At 36.3% G+C, this 24,189-nt stretch overlaps 3 protein-coding genes across 6 annotated transcripts in view; 2 read left to right on the forward strand and 1 right to left on the reverse strand.

Annotated features, from left to right (window-relative positions):
- The window catches only part of LOC124441031 (homeobox protein Meis1-like), a 12,090-nt gene extending 3,723 nt beyond the window's left edge, over window positions 1-8,367 (reverse strand). Inside the window, exons 1-9 of one of the 3 annotated variants that reach the window (XM_046991459.1) lie at window positions 8,061-8,367; window positions 4,949-5,190; window positions 4,497-4,638; window positions 4,270-4,320; window positions 3,933-3,983; window positions 3,226-3,393; window positions 1,900-2,017; window positions 665-819; window positions 91-167 (exon numbers count right to left, since the gene is read on the reverse strand). In XM_046991459.1, coding sequence (XP_046847415.1) covers window positions 91-167; window positions 665-819; window positions 1,900-2,017; window positions 3,226-3,393; window positions 3,933-3,983; window positions 4,270-4,320; window positions 4,497-4,638; window positions 4,949-5,190; window positions 8,061-8,099 — 1,043 coding nt within the window. In that variant the 5' untranslated portion in view covers window positions 8,100-8,367. Of the gene's footprint in view, window positions 1-90; window positions 168-664; window positions 820-1,899; window positions 2,018-3,225; window positions 3,394-3,932; window positions 3,984-4,269; window positions 4,321-4,496; window positions 4,639-4,948; window positions 5,199-5,350; window positions 5,582-8,060 lie in introns of those variants that run through there. The other 2 variants (XM_046991461.1, XM_046991460.1) reach the window with 2 other exon arrangements.
- LOC124441028 (poly [ADP-ribose] polymerase 1-like) overlaps window positions 1-20,786 on the forward strand; it is a 27,353-nt gene extending 6,567 nt beyond the window's left edge. The window contains 30 exon segments of the mRNA XM_046991450.1: window positions 12,141-12,305; window positions 12,483-12,503; window positions 12,621-12,863; window positions 12,983-13,092; window positions 13,329-13,554; window positions 13,690-13,806; window positions 13,892-13,974; window positions 14,041-14,163; window positions 14,249-14,302; window positions 14,430-14,493; window positions 15,020-15,107; window positions 15,233-15,454; window positions 15,525-15,596; window positions 15,709-15,841; window positions 16,084-16,144; window positions 16,223-16,286; window positions 16,650-16,667; window positions 16,670-16,725; window positions 17,428-17,497; window positions 17,500-17,558; window positions 17,654-17,737; window positions 18,211-18,333; window positions 18,402-18,524; window positions 18,594-18,692; window positions 18,794-18,946; window positions 19,050-19,086; window positions 19,155-19,245; window positions 19,893-19,954; window positions 20,043-20,160; window positions 20,448-20,786. Coding sequence (XP_046847406.1) covers window positions 12,192-12,305; window positions 12,483-12,503; window positions 12,621-12,863; window positions 12,983-13,092; window positions 13,329-13,554; window positions 13,690-13,806; window positions 13,892-13,974; window positions 14,041-14,163; window positions 14,249-14,302; window positions 14,430-14,493; window positions 15,020-15,107; window positions 15,233-15,454; window positions 15,525-15,596; window positions 15,709-15,841; window positions 16,084-16,144; window positions 16,223-16,286; window positions 16,650-16,667; window positions 16,670-16,725; window positions 17,428-17,497; window positions 17,500-17,558; window positions 17,654-17,737; window positions 18,211-18,333; window positions 18,402-18,524; window positions 18,594-18,692; window positions 18,794-18,946; window positions 19,050-19,086; window positions 19,155-19,245; window positions 19,893-19,954; window positions 20,043-20,160; window positions 20,448-20,517 — 2,958 coding nt within the window. The 5' untranslated portion in view covers window positions 12,141-12,191 and the 3' untranslated portion in view covers window positions 20,518-20,786.
- Window positions 20,787-20,830: 44 nt separating this feature from the next.
- On the forward strand, window positions 20,831-23,954 carry LOC124441035 (RNA-binding protein Nova-1-like). 2 transcript variants are annotated; one of them, XM_046991467.1, is made up of 2 exons: window positions 20,831-21,063; window positions 22,244-23,954. In XM_046991467.1, the coding sequence occupies exons 1-2, from the start codon at window positions 20,916-20,918 to the stop codon at window positions 23,275-23,277; spliced, it is 1,182 nt and encodes a 393-aa protein (XP_046847423.1). In that variant the 5' UTR covers window positions 20,831-20,915; the 3' UTR covers window positions 23,278-23,954. The 2 variants fall into 2 exon arrangements, with proteins under 2 accessions (XP_046847423.1, XP_046847424.1); XM_046991468.1 differs by lacking the exon at window positions 20,831-21,063 and adding an exon at window positions 21,205-21,535.
- The last annotated feature ends 235 nt before the right edge of the window (window positions 23,955-24,189 follow it).

Consider the following 24,189-nt stretch of genomic DNA (forward strand, 5'->3'; position numbering starts at 1 on the left):
AGGTTCAATATAAGCTAGAAAGATAAAAATATACAACGAGATTGCTTTGACCGTTACTTCAATCAAAACATGAAAAACCGCTAAACTCACCAATTGTTGACTTGTAAGATTGTAAGTCCAGTTTCCTGAGCTAAAGTCCTTTTCTGTTCCTCAGATGGGTAAGGATGCTACAGTACATAAACGCATATTATCATTAATTACATCGACTTCGAGTGATGGATCTTGATGCATTTTAATTAAATGAACAACTTAAAAATGGAAAAGATCTTATGATGTTCGGGATTTTATGAAAGGCAGACAACAATAACGATTTTTCCTTAAATTAGTTTAAATATACTCGAATAACTCTCACTGTAAGATAACACGATAAATTCTCGTAACATAGCCTTGAATAAAGCTCTCAAAAACAAAGACATACAGCCCGACACTTGGAGTGTCTTAAATATTGCATGATAAACAATTGCTATGTTAAAGCGATTTAGCACGCAAGCTTTGTCTTTGTTAAACAACCGAAGAGTATTAAATAAAAGGCAACCTTGAGAGCTTTCTGTGCAGAATATCTTGAAAAGCCCTTATAATATAGTCTGTCATAAGTTTTTAGAAATGATTACATAAGAAGAATCCGGTGTGTTTTAAGGCCTTTGAGTGTTTATTTAAAACAAACCGTAAGATGCTGAAATAGCCAAGCTTTCATGATGTTTGTCGCTGCTTTAGGAAATATTCCTCTTTTCTTTTGCTTCTTCTTATCCTTGTCGTTTTCATCGTCATCGAAAACGCTATCGTCTCCACCGAGAGCCGCGTGAAGACTGGCGTCTAATCCTGTGAATAAATGAAAAGAAAAAATTCTGAAAAGAAATGGTTGCAACCATAAAAAAAACAACGAAAAATTATCTTTTACTAGTCTTACAAGGTCATTTAGTAAAACAAAACTAACCTAGATCGATGTTCTATTAATGCTGATTTTTTAAACGATCTGCGCTCATTTATCAAGTTGCAAAAATACTTTTGAGATTCTTAGATGGAAAAAGGAAAAGGAGCAACATCATAAGTGGAGAAAGCTTACAGCTGTTTCCTATCCATCCATACAATTTCAACTTTATCTCGGGGAAGTCATAAATTTCAAACTATTTCAACTATTCAAGTCAGACAAAATATAAACACATTAAAAACAGTGAATTTAAAGTCGAGGCGAATTTAAAGCAATAATCTAGTGATTTTGCAGTGCTGAGAGTAGAAATTGTTTGTGCAGCCAAAATTTCGTTAAGATTTTTCAACGTGTATAAAGATCGTTTGTATACTTCATTTGATAAAAATATGCCCAATGACGCATATGGAGCACTTAATGAAAAAAAAACATTCATTTTTTAGCAATACACGCAAAACGTGCATTAGGTGGTCTGTTAAACTCGTAACATGAATAACAAAAGGTGTGGAAAAGCCATTTGTAAATACTGCTTATTTTCACATTCAAATTTCACAAATGCATCCGGCAGCTGAGCAAACAAACATGAAACCTTTAAAGCTCAAATTGCTTTTGGTTGTTTGCAAGCGCAGTTTTAATGAAACAGAAAATTGACGCTTGTCTTAGCTGATAGAGTTTTGACAGAAAGCAGATGTATTCATTTGACACGAAATGTTTGCTATGAATTCAACCATTGTATAGGCAATTGATTCATTACCAATATCACATACGACAACATGAATTTATTTAGAAATTTTCTCATGGAAAAAAGAAATACAAAGATAGTATATGCTTTTAATAAGCAAAAAATATTTGAAGAAAATTGTCAAAGAGAAAATTGTCAAAATATTTTGACCTTACAAAAAACCTCTGAAAGTTAGTCGCTAGACAAACCACCAAGAATTGTTTCTCTAAAATACTTTACTTTGTCAATTTACCTTCAGGCGAAGACGTGTCAGCCCCCAGTGAAGATTGTGACGTCATAGAAACTCTAGAGTCCGCGTGACTTAAGTCTAGTCCAGAGTCATGTGACCAACTTGGTGTTTCACTTGTACTCTACAGGGGGAAAAACTCAAAAACATTAAAGTGAAAATCATCGATTCTCACTTATATTCAGGTGGAACTTGTTGCGCGCTCAATCACAAATAAACAAATATGCATCAGTTTTCGAGCCTTTAACATTAGCTCTACACTGTGATCAGGGGAATCTAGAGTAGAGTACTTCGCACATAATCAGTTTTCCGCGTGATTTTCGTGTGACATTATAAATTGAAACATTACGACACGAGTGCATTTTCTGTAGGAGTTACACAACGACTTAACCAATATATTTCATCGCTATCATTTATATCAATCGTCTCCATGATTACGGCTTCATGCGGTTTTCGTTTACAAAAAAGAGATTATTAAAAATCCGAAATTATTATAAGAGCGTTTGCCCTCAATCCTTTTTTTCATCACGACGTCGATTTCAAATATAAATTAATGATTTTCAGTGCAAGTCTCGCATAAATTATCAGAAATCGATGTGTTATACTCACGATAATAGATAGACAGCTGTTCAACAAGCTACAAAAAATCATCAAACCAGGAAATTTGACTGAAGGAAAACAAACAAAGATTATGTTTCGCTTTGCCAGAATCAATCTATAATATTTTCCAGCAATAAGTGTTAATCTTGTTTTCTAATTGCAATGCTGACCAATCTTGGAAAGTTCCGCTCGAGTGATCATAAAACACGTACATGCAAAATGAATTCAAACACTTGCTAACAATTAAATTGCTTCATTGTTTCATGAATTTCAAACTCGATGTTATCGCGCGTATTTGTACTTAGAACCAATCTAATTTATCTCACAATTTTCTCAAGTTGTTCACTAATGTTTGGGCGTTTTGAAATATTAAAAGGAATGCTTTATCAAGTAATAGCGGCCACAACGTAACTGTCACACAGTTCGCGATCTGATCAGATACATTAAACGAAACAAAAATGGCAGCTCAATTTAAGTCGGTTTCCTGTTTTAGTACTACAGTGTAGATAGGTGTCAATCTTCGGTCAATTTTGAAATCAGTTTCTTGAAAATACTTTCAAGCGATTAGCGTTCTAAATGTCAATTTCATGTTGCAATTTTCATGTCAATTTGTGATATCACGCCGTCAGGCTATCACGCGTGCTTGTAACGTCTTCATATCTGTCCATGGGTTGTCGAAAACTTCGTTAAATATCATGACACAACCGTGTCAAAAATCAACACGAAGCATACCTGAATGTTTTCAGCATTTCCGCGATTGTCACCGCTGTCGTCGGAGCCTACACTATCTGACCGCAATTTACCATCAGCGTCGCGTTCGTCCATAACCAAATCTATGGGCATTTTCCCCTTCAAACAGGATATGTACCTTTTGCAAAAGTTATCGCACAACTCGTGTACCTATCAAAAATAAAATTGAAATAAGGGTAAGCTTATTTAAATGTATGGTATATTATTCAATCATTGATGTACTCCGAGGTTTTAGTTTTCAAAGGCCGATATAAAACTACGTATAAAAGCATCTAAAGTTTACAAGCAATGCGAGGTTTGTGTGTTTGCGGAAAGTGGCTAAGTGGATAATAATGGCACCGTAAAATGCTGCTTTGTATTTATGCCATTTGTTGTGATACATCAAAAGCAAGTCGATGAATACAATATAGGTTATGGAGAGTCAGGAAGCTTTCGTCTCATTGTTCCGCAAACCTAATGTATTGGCAACAAATATTGCGTTCACATATTGATATACAAATACACAGTGTCCATATGTAAATTTCAGCCTCCATACGCTCACTAAGCAAACATGAGTTTGAGTTAAGGCATTATATGTCTTGCTTACAACGAGACACCCCGGAAAGTAACTGATAATTTCATATAGTAAATAACAATTACTTTAACAATAACAAAAAGATTATAACTCGAGATAGTTATATATTTAATACCTTTTCAAGCTCGAGTAAGTGAAAGCGAAGAACTTGTATTGCTTGTACCATCTGAGAAAGGGAAAAAAGTGCATTGCTTTTACCGAATGCGCACACAAAAATGATCTTGATTTAAAAATGTTTATGCAATACGTGATTCAGTCGGGCCAACAGCGAATTTCTCGGTGGCAATACACTAAGGAAGCATCGTTTGGGTGATTTAAATTCAATAAGCTTTAATTTCTTTTAATTTTCCACTAATATACCCATAAGCAGCTGATTGTTGATCATTTTACTAGTGAAATTACTTAGAAAATTCTAACGAACACATGGCACAGTCACGGAAATTTTCACCTACCAGACTGTCAATTTCATGATTTTGACTGAATAAAGGTTTCTCGCTTTTGAACTGAAAGAACAAAACATAAAACTTCTGTAACAAGTTCAATCCACAAGGCCGAAATAACCGATGTTGCTAGATTGTTGTTGCTACGAGAATATAATAATATATTATAAAGTGATTAGCGAGCTAAGTATGGTTATGTACGCTTGTTGTATTTAAGACAAGCAATGAAAACTAACTACCTGTTTTGCAAACACAGAAATATCCTCGCTGAACGACGCTGACGAACATACATCCCCACCAACAGCACCAGGCTCGCGAGGTGCGCAAGTCGCCAGTTCACATTTTTCAAAAATCAAAGCGAGCAATGGAAAGAGCGGATGGCTGTAACACAAAAAAAAACATTCTCGTTTACATGGCTACGCTGCTCGTGTCACTCGCTCGCTATCATTCAGAACTTTTATGTTAACGAAGTTTATATGAAGCCCTTTCATGGGCAACGTTAAGCGACGTTGACATTTCTGACAACGATTTACGGCGAACTCTCAGCTTGAGTTGAAAGCGGAACTCCGATTTATTGTTGATATATGTTCACGAGTAGACGACAAATCATCTATCGGTGAGATGATCTGAGCGTATAATAAGAGGTGTGATTTTGCTGTCAAAATAATAATGTTGAGTGACTTCTACTTACCCATAGATTAATTCTTTATCCCTTTTGTGAATGTCCGAAACAGCGCTGATTACGGTCGGTACGTTTGCTGCTGCAGTTCCATGATAGCTTGGATTCGGCGCGTTACTAAAGCCTGCTGTAGGATGTTGACCAGAGACTAGGTGAATAGCAGCAGCGCCAGGATTGGGATACGCATTATATAGACTAGTTGCTGCGCTGCCTGCATCCATGGCCTGTCCGTAGCCGGCTTGCTCATCGTACGGCTACATTAAAGAGAAATTAATTCACGAGTAATAAAAGCCATTGTGAATGCAGACTATTAAAAGGCAACATAATAAAAAGGCTTTGAATTCGTACAGACGACATTCGTTGCGCTACGGTGCACGCGCGGTAAGTTCGACTTGATCGCAAAGTTTGTCTTACCCGTTGAGCCATGCACGTCGCTGTACGAGAGCTTTGATGTACGATGAATGAGTTCGGTAAATTAGGTTTTTTACTGATTACAATTATGTTCCACTATGCTGTCAGTTTAACAGACCAACTCAGTAGGACGGCTCTCTAAGCTTACAACCCGTCATCTAAATGAGGACCCATATTTCCCGTCAACACAACTTGTAACGTATTGTCAGTCCTCGTATCATGGCCGCTCGCCACATCTACTGTCAATCAAATGTTTAGTTTCCATAGAAGTTTTAATTAGACAATGTTGGGAGAATTTAACATTTCATGTTATCGTACGTTAATCGCTATTGCTGTCATGTACGAAGAATAGTTACCGTTTTTGCAAAGGCAGAGTAGTAAATGTAAGCTTTATTATCTATAGAGTGCCTTTATTGTGAAAACTATGTTGAATTTGGCACATTTTGTTCATTTTATTGTCTGTGAGTGGGACGGACAGACAATATGTGGAGTATAAATTCTTTACACTCAACTCATAACTTAGGGCTATCGCATAACACCACAGAATAAAAACAATTTAGTTCCTCAACCAATCACATTTGATTTACTATCGCATGCAAAATGATAAGTTCAAACATTTCACATTTCACATTGTCTGACTAATGATATCATGTTATACTGTCGTTGCGAGAGGCGTGTCAGCGCCTTCAAATCTCATAGTTGAAATTTTCCTTTAAACCAATTCACGAAATGACAAGCGATTTCCTCCATTTGGCAACGCAATAATTTCCGTGTATTTAGCGAGTTTGTTCGAACGCAAGCGGGCAGAAATCGCGCTTGTGTTAATTAATACGCAAAACAAATCATAAATATGTCTAGAATACAGCACACTTGAGCTCGATCATGATTGACAAAAACCATGCAGTCGCCTGCCGCGAACACAATCTTTGTCTGCTTGCAAGCCAGAAACGAGAGTTAAATACCCCTCCGCAAACTGCATATATATTTCTAGAGTAAGTTAAACCGATTAGAAGAAAAAGGAATTCAAAATTCCACTGCTCACGTGCGCTTTTGCGCAAAATTTCTGCAAAGGCAAAGATCAAAGAATTATTTAGGGTGCGCATTTTAAGTGCTTGAGAGCCCAGCGTGTGTGCGGTATCCAGTCGCGGAATCCGAATGGCTTTGTTTATTTGGCCGACAACATGCTGTCTCAAAAAACGCCTACAAAAGTTGACTTGACAGCAAGGCGGGCAGTTACCCTGAGTAATAATACAAAAGATCACTTTCTGTTGAAGAGCTATCATTTAAACCTCATGTTTGCAAAATTGTTATTAACTTTGCAACAATCGTTCGATGCAAAATGAAATCAACGCCATTATTGTCTGTGATGATGCGTCGAGATTTATCGCGAGTTTAGCAACAACACTACCGCTTCAAATGAGCGAATTATTAGCGAGCATTGTATATATGCCATATACAAGTTACCACAAGACATCTCCTTTACATGTTGACATTTTTTCACTGCAGGCATCAAAGCTGATGATTGTATGTTTATTTCTAATTATGACACTCGCTAAATTTTTCTGTCCTATTAGCAGTAAATTATGCCACAAACAAACGCTTTAATAGTACCTTATCCTCACTGTATTATTTAAGTGATTTTTTACAATTGCGTCCTTGAGATAAGGAAGTTTAACACAATAATAATGTCACAATCCCGTTTATCGAGTATTTTTAGACCGCAAATCTTTCACGGCACAATTGAGAACTTTAAAAAGCGTAATTAAACATGGCAAAGTAAAGTACTCGTATGTTTTAATGGTATGCAAAATATTTCAGTCATCAAGTGGTATTTATTCCCTGCAGCATCACCAAAAAAACGCTCGTCCAAAAATATTCATTTGTTATTTATGAGTTTTATTGTTATTATTATTATTATTGCTTTGAAGTCGAAATTTATTAATTGAATCCTTGAAATGTACTTGAAATTCATGTTAATTCACATCTGTTTTGGGATGCATTCGTTGTTTTGAATTATCGTCAGTCAATATTATCGGTTTTAAAACAGGGCAGAATTCAACAAAAATGAATAGTTTCCTTTTTACTTTTCTAATTTTAACGCGCAGTTACACGCTCTCAAATTTAATTATGGAATAAGGTTCTTTGCTATGTTTAGCTGTTTAATTGTCTGTTATTGCAAACGATCAAATACTGTCAAGTAAGTGACATTACACCTTTTATGTCCCTTATGTCAGTTTGTGATGTGTAATAACTGATATAATTGTGACACTGACATACTTACCTCATTTGAAGTTTGATGAAAGTGTTTGCTGAAATGCGTTAAATTAAACCTTGTAATCATTTTTTTATAACGTCCCACGTCTGAGACGTCATTGTCTATCTTTTTACAACAGCATGCTCTTTAGTTAACTGAGGAAAATGGTCTTTGTCTATCTCTCAGTATTAGTAGTTTGTTTTCGTTTTCTTTCTTTGTTCGATATATTTGTTTTTTTTATCTGCACGCTTTAGTCTACGTGCATAAGACTGGTTGTTTATTTTAGGTTAAAAAAAACTTTGATAAATATATTCTTGTAAGATGTATGTATCTAACTAAAGAGAACAAAAATATTCTTTAGAGGGAAGATTTGCGCTGGAAAAGACAACATATGAATATCATATGAATTATCTCCAGATTGAAGTTTGACGAAATCATTCGCAAAAATTATTTGTTTACCTCTTGCAGTTTTTCCTTTTTTTCTTTCGTCTCTCTCATTTTTATGTGAAGCGATTGATGGTAGTAAGTCTTCTCCAGTTCGCACAAGTGTTCTCGTCAGGTTATTAAAGTCGTTGAACGACACAAACTAATGCTCTTCAAGATATTTATAACAAGGAAAAGTGATTAAACAATTTGTCATGAAAACTGGCATATTTCGACGCCACTTTCACGACATAGCTATAATTCAAGTGAGATAGCTAGCTAAATCGATGGGCGTTTGTTAAGATGTTTAAATCCTGTATAATGCAGTACACAAATAATGAATTATTTATCTATTGCTTAAAATTGCTTTTGTCTGTGGTGTTTCTGTTTCTATCTTTTAGTTGGGCAGAAGTAGCAAATAAAAACATTCGGTGGTGTTTTTTTTCTCGGAAAGTCATTTTCTACATTCATAAAATAATCTACCTATAAACTATTAGCTATAAATCCTTTTTTTATTCTGGTCTTTTTTGGAGACGGTTTTAATAGAATAAGCACTTTCCAAAATTGCTTTTATCGAAATCGGTTTGTTTTATTCAGTTCAAATCTCATCACACGCATGCATTCAGTGTTTATAGATAAGTCCATTTTACTTTCAACAGCGCCATTTTGTATGAACAGTTTATGTTCTCTCCTTATAGAACTCAAAACCATTGACATTTATTTATAATTTTTATCTCTACTCGTTTTACTTATCTTGGGGCAAACTATCACTCTGCAATGTATATTAAGACTGTACGTACATTCATAATTCATACATTATGAAATTAGAATACATTCATAGTTCAGTGAGATTACTTATTTATAATAATTAATGGGTTTTAGTAATATACACCCACTGTATTTACTTAATTTAATGATATTTTCATATACATATTTCCGTGATACATCGCCAGTTTTCGCAAAATCCTACAAAGGCCGGGGGGCTTGGATGATGCTTAAACCTATATTTTTCAAACAAACTTATAATAATGACAAAATTGTGTATTGCGAGGGTGGACGCGATGGATCGCTAACTCACGTGACCTCAATGAAACCAATTGAAAGACAGCAATAACCCTACTCGAACTACATTATTTCCTTTACGTGTCATTCATTTGGAGGTTAATCTTTTTCAAACATTCGAAAGCAGTTTGATTAGCTACACAAACAAACGTCTCCTAATTAATCCTTGCGTAGTTGCAATGCAAATAAATCTGGCTCCTATCATCCTCTTCACCCTTAATGTTTTGATTTTGTAATGTCTGCTTTCGTGAAAATGTTTATCAAAGTGCGTTATGGTGACGATAAAAGGTTTTTGTGCAATCCACAGTGTAAGGTAAATAATTTCTTTGACAGTTCTGCGATGCGCTCAGGCCACGGGAATCGTGAAAAGATATTGGATTATCGGATGAAACAGGTACCATCGATTTGCTTTAGCTAAGCCAGTAAGCCTTTTCTTGGTGTCTCCTTACAGTTTCTCGCAATGAAAGTATTTTAGAGGGCGCCAGCAAAGTTTTCTTTTGGATGACGTAAGATTCCCTCATAAATTGTTTTATAAACTTACTGTGTTTTTATTTGCACTCATGAATAACATAGTCTTATTCGTAACAAAGTAAATGGTTTGAACCCGGGAGTATCGTTACATGTTTGTAAATGTAGATCGTCCAGTTTGGTTCTCGTTTACTCCTGACGTTTACTCCTCATTGGACTCTGAAGATGACTACCGCTAAGGTTGTCGAAACGTCAGTCAACAACAACAAAAACAGTCCTTCTCAGGATTATACCAACCTGGACGATCTACATTTACAAACATAGTCTAATTCGGGAAGAATTGCCCCGGTCATTCCAGAGCCACTACATGTTACTATCTGCTAAAAAAATTCTTCAGGTAGCCATGGTTATTGATTACCCCGACTAAATGAAGTAAACGCTCAATAACAAAGATCGTCTGTAGATGTGGTACATACTACATAGTCTTACAACAAAACAGTAAAGCCTTTACATCTTTACTCATTTCAAATTCTTATTCATATTTTTGCGTCTATTGTGCTAAAAACCTGGCATAAACTCATTCTTGTCTGTATACAATGCATTTTTGCGTCAACAGGATTGGTTATGAAACTCTTTGGTTGAGATGCTAGTCTTGAATCCCCCTTTTACCGAAGTGCCACCCCATCTTGAAAAAACTAACTCCCCTTGTTTGAGAACTGTTTAATACTCCTTCCTACCCAAGTTCCAGATCCGTGCTGTCTTGGATGTCTTAAACTCGCATTGCCTGTCAGGATGCTCTCGACCTACTAGCAAAAACCCTTCCAACATTTCATCTAACAGGACTATTCATGAGTTTGGAGGTGTGGTTCCGGGAGTTCGACATCGAAGTTCGGAAACCGGGTTTGGATCATTCTTAGTTTTCCTTCAGTGAAGTACTTAAGCCCCTGCACGACGGCAACGTGATGATCCAGGCGCAGGGGACATGCCCAAGAATACAACCCGTACAGGAAAACATCCCCCGCTTCACCAAACTCATTCTACGTAGTGCCAGAAAATTTATTCCAAGAGGCCAGCGATCTACTTACATCCCTTGCTGGACAGAAGAAAGTCAAACTCTTCTTAAAAGATATGAAGAAACACAGGACCAAAGCATAGCTGAGGAACTCCTAAAATCTCTACAAAAAGGACGTTGCAAGAAATGGCAGGAAACAGTAGAAAACACGGACTTCTGCCACTCAAGCAGAAAGGCATGGAACCTCTTGAAAAAACTTGACCCAGATAAACGCCCGCAAACAACACAGGAGGCACCGATTAACATTGAAGATATCGCAAAACAAATAAAACAGCGTAGCACCCATAAACCAATCCATAAATTCGAATAAGAAATCAGACATGAATACCAACGCTTATACAAATCAAGCCCGGATGACAGCTTTTCTTCAATGCCAGTTAGTAAGCAAGAAGTTGACACTGCAATTAAACAAATGAAAGCTGGCAAGGCAGCCGGAATAGATGGTATCTATCCAGACATGATCAAACATTTAGGCCACAAGGCGATCAACTGGCTTGCATTATCTTAAACCTGGGTGTGACTTTAGATCGCTCGCTAACATACAAACAGCACATTGAAAACACTGCCACAAAACTGCGAAAACGAAATGGCATAATTAAAAAACTGGCAGGAACATCGTGGGGCGCCACTCCAACGGTACTTAGGACATCATCTCTTGCCCTATCATACAGTGTTGCAGAATATTGTGCTCCAGTTTGGTCTCGCTCTAAACACGTCAATAAGCTAGATGTATTGCTAAATGACACAATGCGAACAATTTCCGGGACATTAAAATCAACCCCAACCTCTTGGCTACCTGTAATGAGTGCTATAGCTCCACCTAACATACGTAGACAGGAAGCAACACAGAAACAACATCATCGCATTAAAAATACACTAATTGACACTCCACTAAAAACTATTATCCAGTCTGCCCCAACTACTTCGAGACTTAAATCACGAAAACCTTTTTATAACTCCAAGATTGAATCGTTTGACCTCAACAATACATGGAAGGAACATGCAATGGTACGAAAATAAACCAAGGGGTGCTGATCTAATGAAAGATCCCACAAATGTCCCTCTTCCTGGTTTCAAGAAGCTAACTCGTAAACAATGGAGCACTTGTAACCGAATAAGATCGAAACAGGGCAGAACAGCTAACAACCTATACCGATGGGGCTACAAAGACTCGCCAACTTGCCCATCATGTAACGCCACCAACCAGAATATGGACCATATCATCCTGCAATGTCCGTTCACACGCATTGAAGGCGGCTACGCAACAGTGCACAAAGCAGATGATAACTTCGCAAGCTGGCTTGATGAGACACACATGGAGGTGTGACCATACGAAACTACTACTACTATCTAACAGGAGAAACAACAGAAACGCTGGAAGGCAAAAACAAATAAATAGAAACACATTCTATAAAATTAATTCTTTTATTTAAATTTTTTCCAGAGTTTTTCACCACCTACGTTGACATTCTTTGAAATGAATGACCATCGTCGTGATTACCAACACGACCAAGACAAACATATATGTAACCACGTGGCTTCAACTAAATTGCACGTGGAACAAGATGGCGAGTGATCTGCCATTTCAAGTGGAATACGCGAAGTCAAATCGTTCCTCTTGCAAGGCATGCAAACAAAAAATTGATAAAGATTCACTTCGGATTGCGAAAATTGTACAGGTACAAGTGTAAAATTTGATTTTGGTGTGATTTCATGAATGTTTTGATTTATAATTTTATAAGTTGTATGTTCTTCGTTTGCAAATGCTTTCATAACGTTATCCGTTGATAATGGTGGGTTCAACTGCCCGATAAATATTTTACGTGCATTTTTTTATACTTGTTCTCTTTTTTTAGTCACCTCACTTCGATGGAAAGGTAACAGAGCTATAATTACAAGAAAGCTCAATTAAGATGATGGATAATCATGGATTTATGACTGATGTTGCACTAAGTTAAAATATTTTGACATCTCAAATATTGTGGACATTTCAGGTGCCGAATTGGTTTCACTTCGCTTGTTTTTTCACAAAAAAGTTCAAAAAAACAGATGTGTCTGAGTTCAATGGGTTTGACTTGCTAAGATGGGATGACCAAGAGAAAATCAAAAAAAAATTGATGGGGGAGATTGTTGGGATTTGTGAAGTAGATGGTCTGTCTAAAGATGACATGCTTGTTGTGGAGTATGCAAAATCCAACAGGAGCTTTTGCAAATCTTGTGAAGATAAGATCACTAAGGTTTGTTGCATATTGTAAAGGATGGCAAAGGTTCATGAAGGACTGTGTTTTTTATTGTGCAAAACCTGTAATTATCTGCTGTTGTTTTCGCTCTTAAGATTCAAACTTTCTTTCACAAGGGTGAAGTTCGTATTGGTAAAAGCATGGAACCAAGTGTAGAGTCCAGTGCATTTGGAAGAGTCTCCATGCTGACTCGATGGTTTCATGTTGATTGTTTTGTGGAGAAAAGGTATTTCAAGATTGAAATATTCTTTTTTCACAATTTTTGCATATTATCCATACAAATGGATGGCTTTTCATGAATTGCAAAGGATAAGAGTTTAATTACCAATTTATTTTGGTATGTTCAAAGTAAATTGGCATTTCTATGTATGATTGCTTGAATAAGTTTCTCTTTTGGCTATATTACGATTTTCCATATCTTTCAATGAAGGTCTGTAAAATTTTAAACACCTAATACTCTAGGTGTGAACTGAATGTTGCAGAAGGTCTTACTGCAGAAATGATTCCTGGTTTTTCAATGTTAAATGAAGAAGATCAGATGATGCTTAAAACGAAACTGGGAACAACAGAAAAATCTGGGAAGAAACGAAAAGCAACTGGTGCTGAAAAACAACAGTTAAACAAGAAAATGAAGGAGGAAAAAGCTCAAATGACAGACGATGAAAAAAAAGAAGAGACTGCTTTGAAGGTTTTTCTTAATTTTATCAACAGATGAAAAAATTTGTTTTAGCTACAAACACAGTTGTTCATAGCATTGTTTAACTAGTAATCATTTTTCTCTCCTACATGATGTTATTCATGCAACTTATACGTCTACCTTCAGGCTCAGAGTAAGAAACTTTGGAAAATACGTGATTCGCTGAAGAATTATTGTAGTGTTGCTGAATTGAAAGCAATGTTGGCGGAAAATGATCAGAAAAGTCACGGCGGAGAAAATGTGGTATGCTTGTGTGTTCGTTATTCATTATATGTGAATTAATTTCAATCAACGTCAGTGTGGTTTTTTATTTTCTTCATTATCGAAGTTGTTAGACAGATGTACTGATGGGTTGGCGTTTGGCGCTTTGAAACGCTGTAATGAGTGCAAAGATGGTCATTTTAGCATTAGGTAATGAGCATCATTCTTATATAATCCACAATGGGAAATATGATTTAATCACTCATTTTACTTTAGAAACGATGGTTATTACTGTACTGGTAATATTACTGAATGGACAAAATGCACAAACGTTACTAAAGATCCGGAGAGGACTAAATGGATTATTCCGGAGGAAATGAAGGAGAACCATAACTTTCTGTAATAAAAAACTGACCTTTAGTAGCTGTGTATTTTATTAGCTATAATGAACCTGCCGAGGGTCTTTCTCCTTATTTCGTTTTAGAAAGAAATTCAAACTCAATGTTGGAAAACGATTGTTTCCGAGACAGACTGATAAGTATAGAATCATTACGCAAATCACATCCTTACTTGTTTGAAGGAAAATTCCAATTATCCTTATTGATCCCTCAAGTCTATCCTCGGTTAAATTTTTAAGTTCTTTCTTCAAGTTCTTTGTTTTTTAGGTCTGCGCGACTGTTAAGCGGTCTGGCGTTTAACATTATTGGTAAACTTGAAACAACCGACAAGGTCATTAACTGCTAATTAAATAAATATGTGTTCATTTTATTTATTATATTTTTGCCTTTTCTTGGCGACCCGAATTTTTCTACATTCATTTTTAATTTCTTTAGAAAATTAGATTTACATGTTTGTAGATGTAGATCGTCCAGGTTGGTATAGTCCTGAGAAGGACTGTTTTTGTTGTTGTTGACTGACGTTTCGACAACCTTAGCGGTAGTCATCTTCGGAGTCAAATGAAGAGTAAACGTCAGGTTAGCCGTATTTGTTATCTGGTTCTTACTTCATTGTATTGTGTGTAGAGGAAATGTGTGTTCTCTCTTGTGTGATCTACATCTACAAACATGTAACGATACTCCCGGGCTTAAACCATTTACTTTAAAATTAGATTTATGAATTGTTTTTGCAGTGAGTGAACACAAAAATATGACTACCTTCGTCAATGTTTGTTCTCTTTACTCAATCTAACAAACATCATTTCGATCACTAGATATCCGAAAAGTACATCCCACTAACGGATTACGTCATATTTCAGGCGTCTGCAAAAACTAAGATTGAGGAATTAGGTGGAAAGCTGAAAAATAAAATATCAGGAGAAATTACATGTTGCATAAGCACGGCAGGTAACTTGCATCCATGCATTGGATTTAATACCTATTTTCATCCAAACTTCCTTGCTTCAAGAGACAATTCTTGTAGCCTAGTCAAGAATGATGATTCCTTCTCATTTGTATTGTTCTGCGAGCAGCGGAGGTCAGTAAAAAAAGTAAAAAGATTCAAGATGCTGAGAAAGCTGACATTCCCGTTGTCTCTGAAGAATTTTTACAAGCTGTTCATGTCGAGGAACTATTTTCTGCGATTACCAAACATGCTCTGGTCACGTGGGGTACCAACAAGAGTTCCCGACAACCCACTGGCTATGATGTTACCGATGGGCCTGCAAAGAAGAGGAAAGCGGTTAAATCGCAAGGTGCGATTGTATTCTGCAAATATCAATTGTTCATACATGTTGAAGTGCTTTACAACCTATTATATTTCAGCCTCGGTTTTACCCCTTGAAAAGAAAGTAAAATTATCAGTAAAAGGCGGAGGAGTCGTTGATCCCGACTCAGGTAACCGATCTCTACTTTTTTTTGAAGAATAACATTGTTCATGTTGTCGTTAAGGTTTCAACTTGATAATTTAGTGAACATAACAGCAGATAGCGACATTCACTTTCCTTAGGAATGTCTGATTCTGCGCATGTTTATGAGGTCAGCGGTCAAGTGTACAACGCTGTCCTGGGCATAGTAGACATTACCCGTGGTACAAACTCCTATTATAAACTTCAAATATTGAAGAACGACATCAAAAAAACGTAAGTTCATCAATTCCTATCACCTTTTGAATCATCATCATTGATCCCTTACCTTCATTTACGTACGTCCATCATCATTGTCTTACTTATCCGTCATCATCATGCGTCTCATGTCTTCTTTACTCATCCTTCAATGCCTTTAATCACCCCCTCTCCCCCTCCATCATTACGTGTCCCTTATCGTAATTTACTTATCCTCTAATATCCATCAAACTTTACTTGTAAATTTTTCATAAATTCAGTTTTTTCCTATTCCGTTCATGGGGAAGAGTGGGGACGGCTATCGGAGGAAAGAAACTGGAGGTGGGCTCATCTGGTGTTGTGGTTATTGATAAATTTTTTGTCATGTGACCATTGAATCTATCACTCATCTTTTCTAAGAGTTTCGGTCGCGATATTGACGACGCCATTGCACGTTTTAATGATCTTTATCTCGACAAAACAGGTGTGTAGTTGTAATGAACAGATTGCTGACAGATAATGCAGAGCCCGGGGCAAAAATTTCTCCAGGCGACTTATGGCTTCATTTTTTAAGAATTATTATTGACAGCGAGGCATAAAGTGTTTCAAATGGATCTGAGGTTCAAGTAAAACTTTAATGAAAAACATCAGTTTATTTAGTTTGAAGGCCCTTGGCAAAGTAACCCCCCACCCTCCCTCGTTCCTGCGGTCCTGGTTATAAAACATTTTCCAGTCATCGATACGTAACCACTGTCATGAATATGCGCAAAACTGGTGTCGTCTTTGTACATGTATAGTGCGTCTTTTTGAATTAAAAAGAAAGTTAAAATGTTTCTTTCATATTCAGGCAATGATTGGAAAAACCGGAAAACTTTGTTAAACAAGCTGGTAAATTCTATCCTCTTGAGATCGACTATGGGCAGGTAATGTTGTTGTTTTAATGCGAAACTTATAGTCATTTTGATTTCTTAAGGTGACATTGTTAATTTACGTCATCAAGTTAATACCATGATATAAAGTGTTACGAAATAAACACAATGAAGCGCGTGCGCTGATTGGTCTAGAGCTGTGTTTGCATTAGCCTGCGCAAAACACATCTGAGCTCAACCAATCAAATCAATCATAACAATCAATCAATCGAAGAGAATTTGCAAATCGATCATGAATACATTTTAGAGAAAAAATTAAAACGTTTACTTTAAATTTGTCTGTTTTGCATTATTGTTATTTTATAAAAAAAGATGTTTTTCGTTTTTGCACTGGCTTATGCAAACCTCTGAGACGTTTTGTGAGAACTCTCGAGCATGTACAACCTTCGGTCTCGAGCTTGCACTGATCTGCTCTCGAGTTCTCTTAAAGGTCTCCTCGGTTTGCATAAGCCTGTGCAAACACAGTAAACATCTTTTATTTTTTAAATAATTTTTACAAATGCTTGAATTGTCTTTGAATGACTCTCGGCTGAAATCACGACATCTGCGTTACTCGATCAAGATTAAGATTAAAGGCATTCGCTTATTATGGAAGAACTAAAGTTGTAGTTGAAATATTCGAATTTAAAATATTCGAACTTTTTGTTATGTCTTTGTTTTGGAGACAGTTCTAGTTTTTTAACGTTTTTGTCATAGGAAGATAACGTTAAAACTAGTGAAAAAGCCATCACTGTAAATAGCAAGTGCACGCTTCCGATTTCTGTCCAAAATTGGTACAAATGATTTTTGACATCGAGTCAATGAAAAAGGCAATGTTGGAATTTGAGGTAGATACTGCTTTTTGAATAAGTTTTGAACACAGTTCATCCTAATCATTCAGAAGATATGGAGGTAACCCGGACATTTCTTTCCCTCCCTTTAGATTGATCTAAAGAAGATGCCTCTTGGTAAATTATCACGAAAACAAATCGAAAGTGGATACGCCATTCTTAATGAAGCTCAAAAGGTAAAAACCCAACGTTGATTTATTGCATAGTTTGAGCTAGAATTCTTGAAATCTGTTTCAAGTTGCAATACACAGGCTTTCATTTCAAAGTTTAACTCGAATAGAATTAAGCTGCAAATGTTCGCACTTGTAGCTACTATAGCGAATGTTTTTATGTGGTTTAATTCAATAAAAAGATGTTCAGGGAGTAATAAACGGTTAGAATATATTCCAGTTTGAAGAATTGTACACGAGGTAGATTCAGTGATCATGTGATAAGCTCGTGAAGGAATCAAGCAGCTATGTATCCAATAAAATGGGATGTAAAAAACAAAGTTCCAACTGGTTGCTCTGAAGCAAATGATAGCAAAGTGATCTACACAGCTTTAGTATGAGAAAATAAGTATTTTTCTGTATCAACTTTTTTCAAAAAGTATAAATAAAAGCGATGTTGTGGCGATGTGATCTTGAATTATTATATTATAATTTTACAGCTCATCGAGACGCAAGGTAGCAAGGGCTTGATTCTTGATGCATCAAACCGATTCTATACTTTAATTCCGCACGATTTTGGCATGAAGAAACCGCCATTGTTAGATAACTTAAATTTGATCAAGGTGTTTTTTAATTTTGACAATTTTTGATTTTTTGGTCAGACCGGTAATGAATGTGTATTTCTGTCCAGAATAAAGTAGAAATGCTTGAAAACCTTTTGGATATCGAGGTCGCCTATAGTTTGATTAAAGAAACCACTGACGATGAAGATCCTTTAGATGCCTATTACAAGAAACTCAACAGTCATATTAAAGTAAGACAATAAACAAGTCTTTTAATCCTATTAAGACCATGATTCTTCAATGCATTTATTTTTTCATAGCCAATAAACAAGGACGATGATGAATATGACATCATTCAAAAATACGTCCGTAACACGCATGCGTCAACTCATCGACACTATCGGTTGGAAATTGAGGAGGTATGTGAGGGATTGCTTGTATTTTAGAGGAAAAGTAGATTCCGTTGATGGGATTTCATTTCATAAAATTTCATTATTAACGTCCTTGATTTGTTTTCAAGATTTTTAAGATTGATCGCGAAAGTGAAACAAAACGTTATAAACCTTTTAAAGAACTTCCTAATCGTAGATTACTTTGGCATGGCTCTAGAACCACAAACTTTGCTGGTATACTATCTCAAGGTCTAAGGATTGCTCCTCCTGAGGCCCCAGTCGTATGTGATGAAAATATTATTTACCATGTTTCATAGTCAATTACACAAGCCATACATTATTCGCATTGTTCAAGATGTGAATTAGTTTTCAACTTCGTTTTAGACTGGTTATATGTTTGGTAAAGGAATCTATTTTGCTGGTAGCGATTCAAGTTTGTATTTTAATGAGGTTCTTCAGCTTTCTTTAATTTTTCCTTTATGCTTGCAGATATGGTATCTAAATCAGCCAACTACTGTAATACAACCTACTCTAACCCAGTTGGCCTCATGCTGTTATGCGAAGTTGCACTAGGAAACATGTAAGCAGTAATCACAGAATACCTGTATACAGTTATGCCATTGATTAGTTACCGAGTTCAGGAAATCGTTTCCTTTGAATAGTTTTTCGTTTGAAATTTGAATCTTCAGCCATACAGAAGTGTTGGTTTTACCATAATCAAACAAAGAGAAATGTAGGTTGTACGGTAATCAAACATAGAGAAGTGTAGTTTATACAGTAATCAAACATAGAGAAGTAGGTTTTACGGTAATCAACCATAGAGAAGTGTAGGTTGTACAGTAATCAAACATAGAGAAGAGTTGTTTATACAGTAATCAAACATAAAGAAGTGTAGGTTTTACGGTAATCAGCCATAGAGAAGTGTAGGTTGTACAGTAATCAAACATAGAGAAGAGTTGTTTATACAGTAATCAAACATAAAGAAGTGTAGGTTTTACGGTAATCAGCTATAGAGAAGTGTAGGTTATACCATAATCAAAGATAAGTGTAGGTTATATTGAAATCAAACATAGAGAAGTGTACTGCTATACTGTTATTAGTCATTGAGAATTGTATGTTTTACTGCCATTAATCATAAAGAATAGGGTATATTGTCAATTATTGTGTGCGCTAGTATTCGTCAAACTTGTTCAAAAGGATTTTTCAATATTGATCTCATTTCTTAAGGCACGAACTGACATCAGCAAAGTTTATCAAGAAACTTCCAGCGGGTAAACACAGTGTTAAAGGTTTGTAGTCTCTAAAAAGAGATTTCTGTTTTGATGATGTAAAATATTTAAAGAAGTACTCAAGCTCTTGCATGTTTTGTCGTCTCAGGTTGTGGTAGGACAGCGCCCGATCCAACATCAGATCTCACAATGACGGATGGGACGATTGTTCCTTGTGGTAAAGGAATCGACACAGTCATCGAGGAATCAAGTCTTCTTTACAATGAGTATCCTTTTATCTAAACTCATCCATATTTGTCTCTTAGTAGATGTCCGAGAAAAGGGAACAGGTTTTATGCCAGCCCGCAAATTAGTTCGTGTTATGTAAAATTTTCATCATTTGCATTATGCATTGTTCTTTAGAAATCTATCCATTTTACTGAACTCGAAAATATTTACATAGCATAAACAAACTTGCGAGCTGGCTACGCCACTGTTGTATACAACACGCTGATTGTCCTAGTTTAGAATTTTCTTTCCATGGTTTAAGATTTTCCTTAAGTCGAACTCTCAGATACATTGTCTACGATGTGGCGCAAGTAAACATGAAGTATTTGCTTCAGCTGAAGTTCAATTATGAATGAAATTCACAACTGCCGAGAAATTTCCCTTCTTTTGTTTTTGTTGTTGTTATCGTTGTTGTTGTTGTTGCCTGCCTGAGCAACATCATGGATTACTGACTGCGCATGCGTGTTTTATGGGAACATTTATTAAGGTCAAAACTCGAAATATTCAATATCAAACCCCATTAACATGTGAATAGATTAATGAAAATATTTTTTGTTGGACTTGTTAAAGAGCCATTATATTGATATCTTCATATATTTTTTGAGAAAAGAAAAAGAGAAACGAATTTGCAAGGAAATATTAAATTATTGGAATGTTCTGAACATATTTTTGAACAAGCCAGTTGTGCACGCGTGGGAAGCTACTGGGCATGCGTGTCAAGTTAATCATGAATATCCCACTCAATTTATGAAAAATGGCGGACCAAACGCTTGTTTTGAATGACACTCAATATGGGTTAAATAAGAGTGAAAGAAAAAACGATCAGGGCCATGAAAGAAACAAGAGAGCTTTGGAAACAGATCGAGAAGACTTTGTTTGTTCGAAAAAGGCGAATTCTGGTGGTAAGAAGCTGCTAGACTCATTATAAGTGTTTCACGCGCTTAAATTTAGATAATGTCACGTTGTTTGTTGTGCAATGCAACCGGATGTGTTGAAGTTCTCTAGGGTGCATTCGTGATATGCGTCTGCCTTATGAAAGAATGCAAACGATGTTCATGATTCCTTATCTGTCGCCTAGGCTTTCGCTTTAGTGCATATTTCTCACAAAATACTTTAGTGTTTTGTTATGACAGGCGCCTCGATATCGTTAAGTCGTAGCCTGAAAGGAAATTAAGCTCGGAATAGGTTGAAAATGATAAACATACAATTTTATTTGGGTTCCTCGGTATTTAATTGCACTTCCCAAAGTCCATCTCGCATTATAATAGTCCAATATCAACAAGAGTCCGTTTCAAAACGAGTTATGTTCAATGGACGAAAATATAGATCAAATAGACAGGCCGCTCTATGTTCCTTATACATCTCACGCTAAAGGTAACGATTACGAAAGGCAGTTGATATGCCGTTCATAATTTTACTCGTTTTAAGTAAAGTGTAATGGCTATGAATGTGTCTTGTGAATGAGGCCTTACTGATGTAATATTATCGACATGCTTCGTTTGAAAAAAAACGTCAAGTTTCGCATGAACAAATTTTTGCTGATTAGACGGGTTGTGTTCATCGAATATATAACAGCTGATAAAAGCTGGTGAAGCTCTTTATATAGACGAATGATTCAATTGTTTGACATCAAAAGCAGCACTTCACGTACTTCCAAATGACAAAACGAGACATGGCTTATTTTAATGTCTATTTTATGTGTTCAATAAAATCATAGTATGATAAAATATACAAGATCTTCGGGGATGAAGGAAGAACGACAATTTTAAAAAGCTGAACATAAGGCCTTACTTTGTATTTCCCATCTCAAACTTCACCAATTTTCCGTTGATACTTTTATGCTTATAATTGATGTTGCTTTATATGGTTGATAATGATGAACCTAGAAGAAAAGTGGCTTGCTTAGTTCACAGCAAAATGGTGAAGTTAAAAATTAGCTTGAAAATGTTTTTTAAACCTTGACTCATCATTGTTGCAAATTTTCAACAATCTTGAAACGAAATTAAACTCAATTGACAAAACTTTGTCAAAGGGTTAACAGATGTGATTATGTTTATCTGTTGTACGTGTACATTTGTATAGGAAAGTCTCCTATGTTAAAGACCATGGTTCCAAACCATGTTGCTGGTTCTGTCATTGGTAAGAAGGGTCAAACAATACAAATCCTACAACAACAAACGGGGTCCCGACTTAAACTCTCTGCAGCAAATGAGTTCTTTCCAGGCACTAATGAGAGAGTTGTGATTATTTTTGGTGAGCTTCATCAAATCCTTGCTACTTTGGATCTCATCATGGAGAAGGTCCGCAGTGAACTGCCAAGCCGAGGGAGTGCTCCATCTGAACGTGCAAACATGGTCAAACTCATTGTACCACACTCAACTGCAGGTATGGTGATAGGAAAGGGTGGTAGCTTCATTCGTAGTATCACTGAAGAGACTGGAGCCAAACTACAGATTTCACAGAAGGACACAGAAATATCTGGTGAACGAGTTGTCACTATCACAGGTGAACATGACCAAGTAAGGGCGGCTACATCTGCAGTGGTGACCAAATGTCAGGAGGACCCAGAACATGGACAAAATACAAACCTGAACTACTCTGGCTTTACTAAAAATAAATCCGGTTATCAGAATAACCCAGCATCTTCTATGGCGGCAATAGGAAATCTTTCCCAACTACTTGGTCTCACTACAAACAACCAAGAAACATCTCCCTCCAATTTTCTTGCCCAAGCCAACCTACTCAGTTCAAATTCCTCTAACTCGTTGATGCAAAATAACCCTCTGGGGACTGGTAACCCACTAAGCGCCATGCTGGGTATGCAACAACTTGGGGGTAACACTAACAACGCAATCACTACAACAGCGACATATGAAATGTCCGTTCCTGATCATTTGATCGGAATAATCTTAGGGAAAAATGGTAAAACTCTCAATGAGTTTATACAATTCAGTAGTGCCGTAATCACTGTCTCAAATAAAGGGGAATACATTACTGGTACAACAAATCGTAAGGTTGTTATAACCGGTGATCCGTCTTCGGTGCAAACCGCATATTTTCTCATGACTCAAAAGATTCTTCAAGAAGCACCTAAACTAGGCAACCCGTTCGTGTAGTACATTTTACTTTGACGTTTCTACATCTTTTCTGATCGCCATGTGATTTGTCTATTCAATGATATGTTGGCAAAAGTCCCTATTTTTCGTTGCAGTGTAATGAGTGTATATTCCTTCCCGCTTTCTTATTTTCCTCATCAGTCTTAATCCTTCCGTTTTCTGTTTGTTGGTTTTTCTCACTTTCACTTTTTCCTATTCATTTCCCTGTTTTGCACGATAGTGTGTGTCATTTTCAAAGACACATTTAGCGAACCTTTTATCTTCATTGGCCATTTACGATCTCGACTACTTTATTACTAACGTATTACTGTGATCTAGGATTTAGTTAATATCATTTTGTCACTCGCTCTACACGTCACGCGCACTCGATACCTGGACTACTTGAAGTATTCACCATCTGTGTGTTATCATTTCACCACGCGAGGATTCGTGAAGATCACCATCAGAACATTGAACTCCATTATCACTAATCATGCTGCAAACATTTTTCATTATCGCCGTGCGTGGTCATTGAACAGAACTAACATCTATATCATATATACTTGTTTATATTTCCCTGTTACTTTTATCAAATTAATGACATTGTGCATCCATTTGACGTCACTAATTATCCGATCAATATTCATCAAATCCATGGTTTCTATATCAATTAATCATTAAATCGCTTGTAAACACAATCAACAGTCGTCACTGGGTGAGCTTTATCGAACTTGTGGATTCCGTCACTTTTTGGTGATCTTGATTGCATATAATATTTACTTTAACTTGAAACAGCAGGTGTCCTTGTTATTTTGAATTTGCTCACTTTGTTGCAAGGCCGTCGTTTTAAACGATTTCAGCATGCTAAGACGTGGTGTGTTTGCCACCAACAAAATCAAAATGTTTACCCAGCCATGAGCGATGATTACCTTT

The sequence above is a fragment of the Xenia sp. Carnegie-2017 genome, unplaced genomic scaffold (assembly GCF_021976095.1).
Source record: "Xenia sp. Carnegie-2017 unplaced genomic scaffold, XeniaSp_v1 HiC_scaffold_20, whole genome shotgun sequence".
Lineage (NCBI taxonomy): Eukaryota > Metazoa > Cnidaria > Anthozoa > Malacalcyonacea > Xeniidae > Xenia > Xenia sp. Carnegie-2017.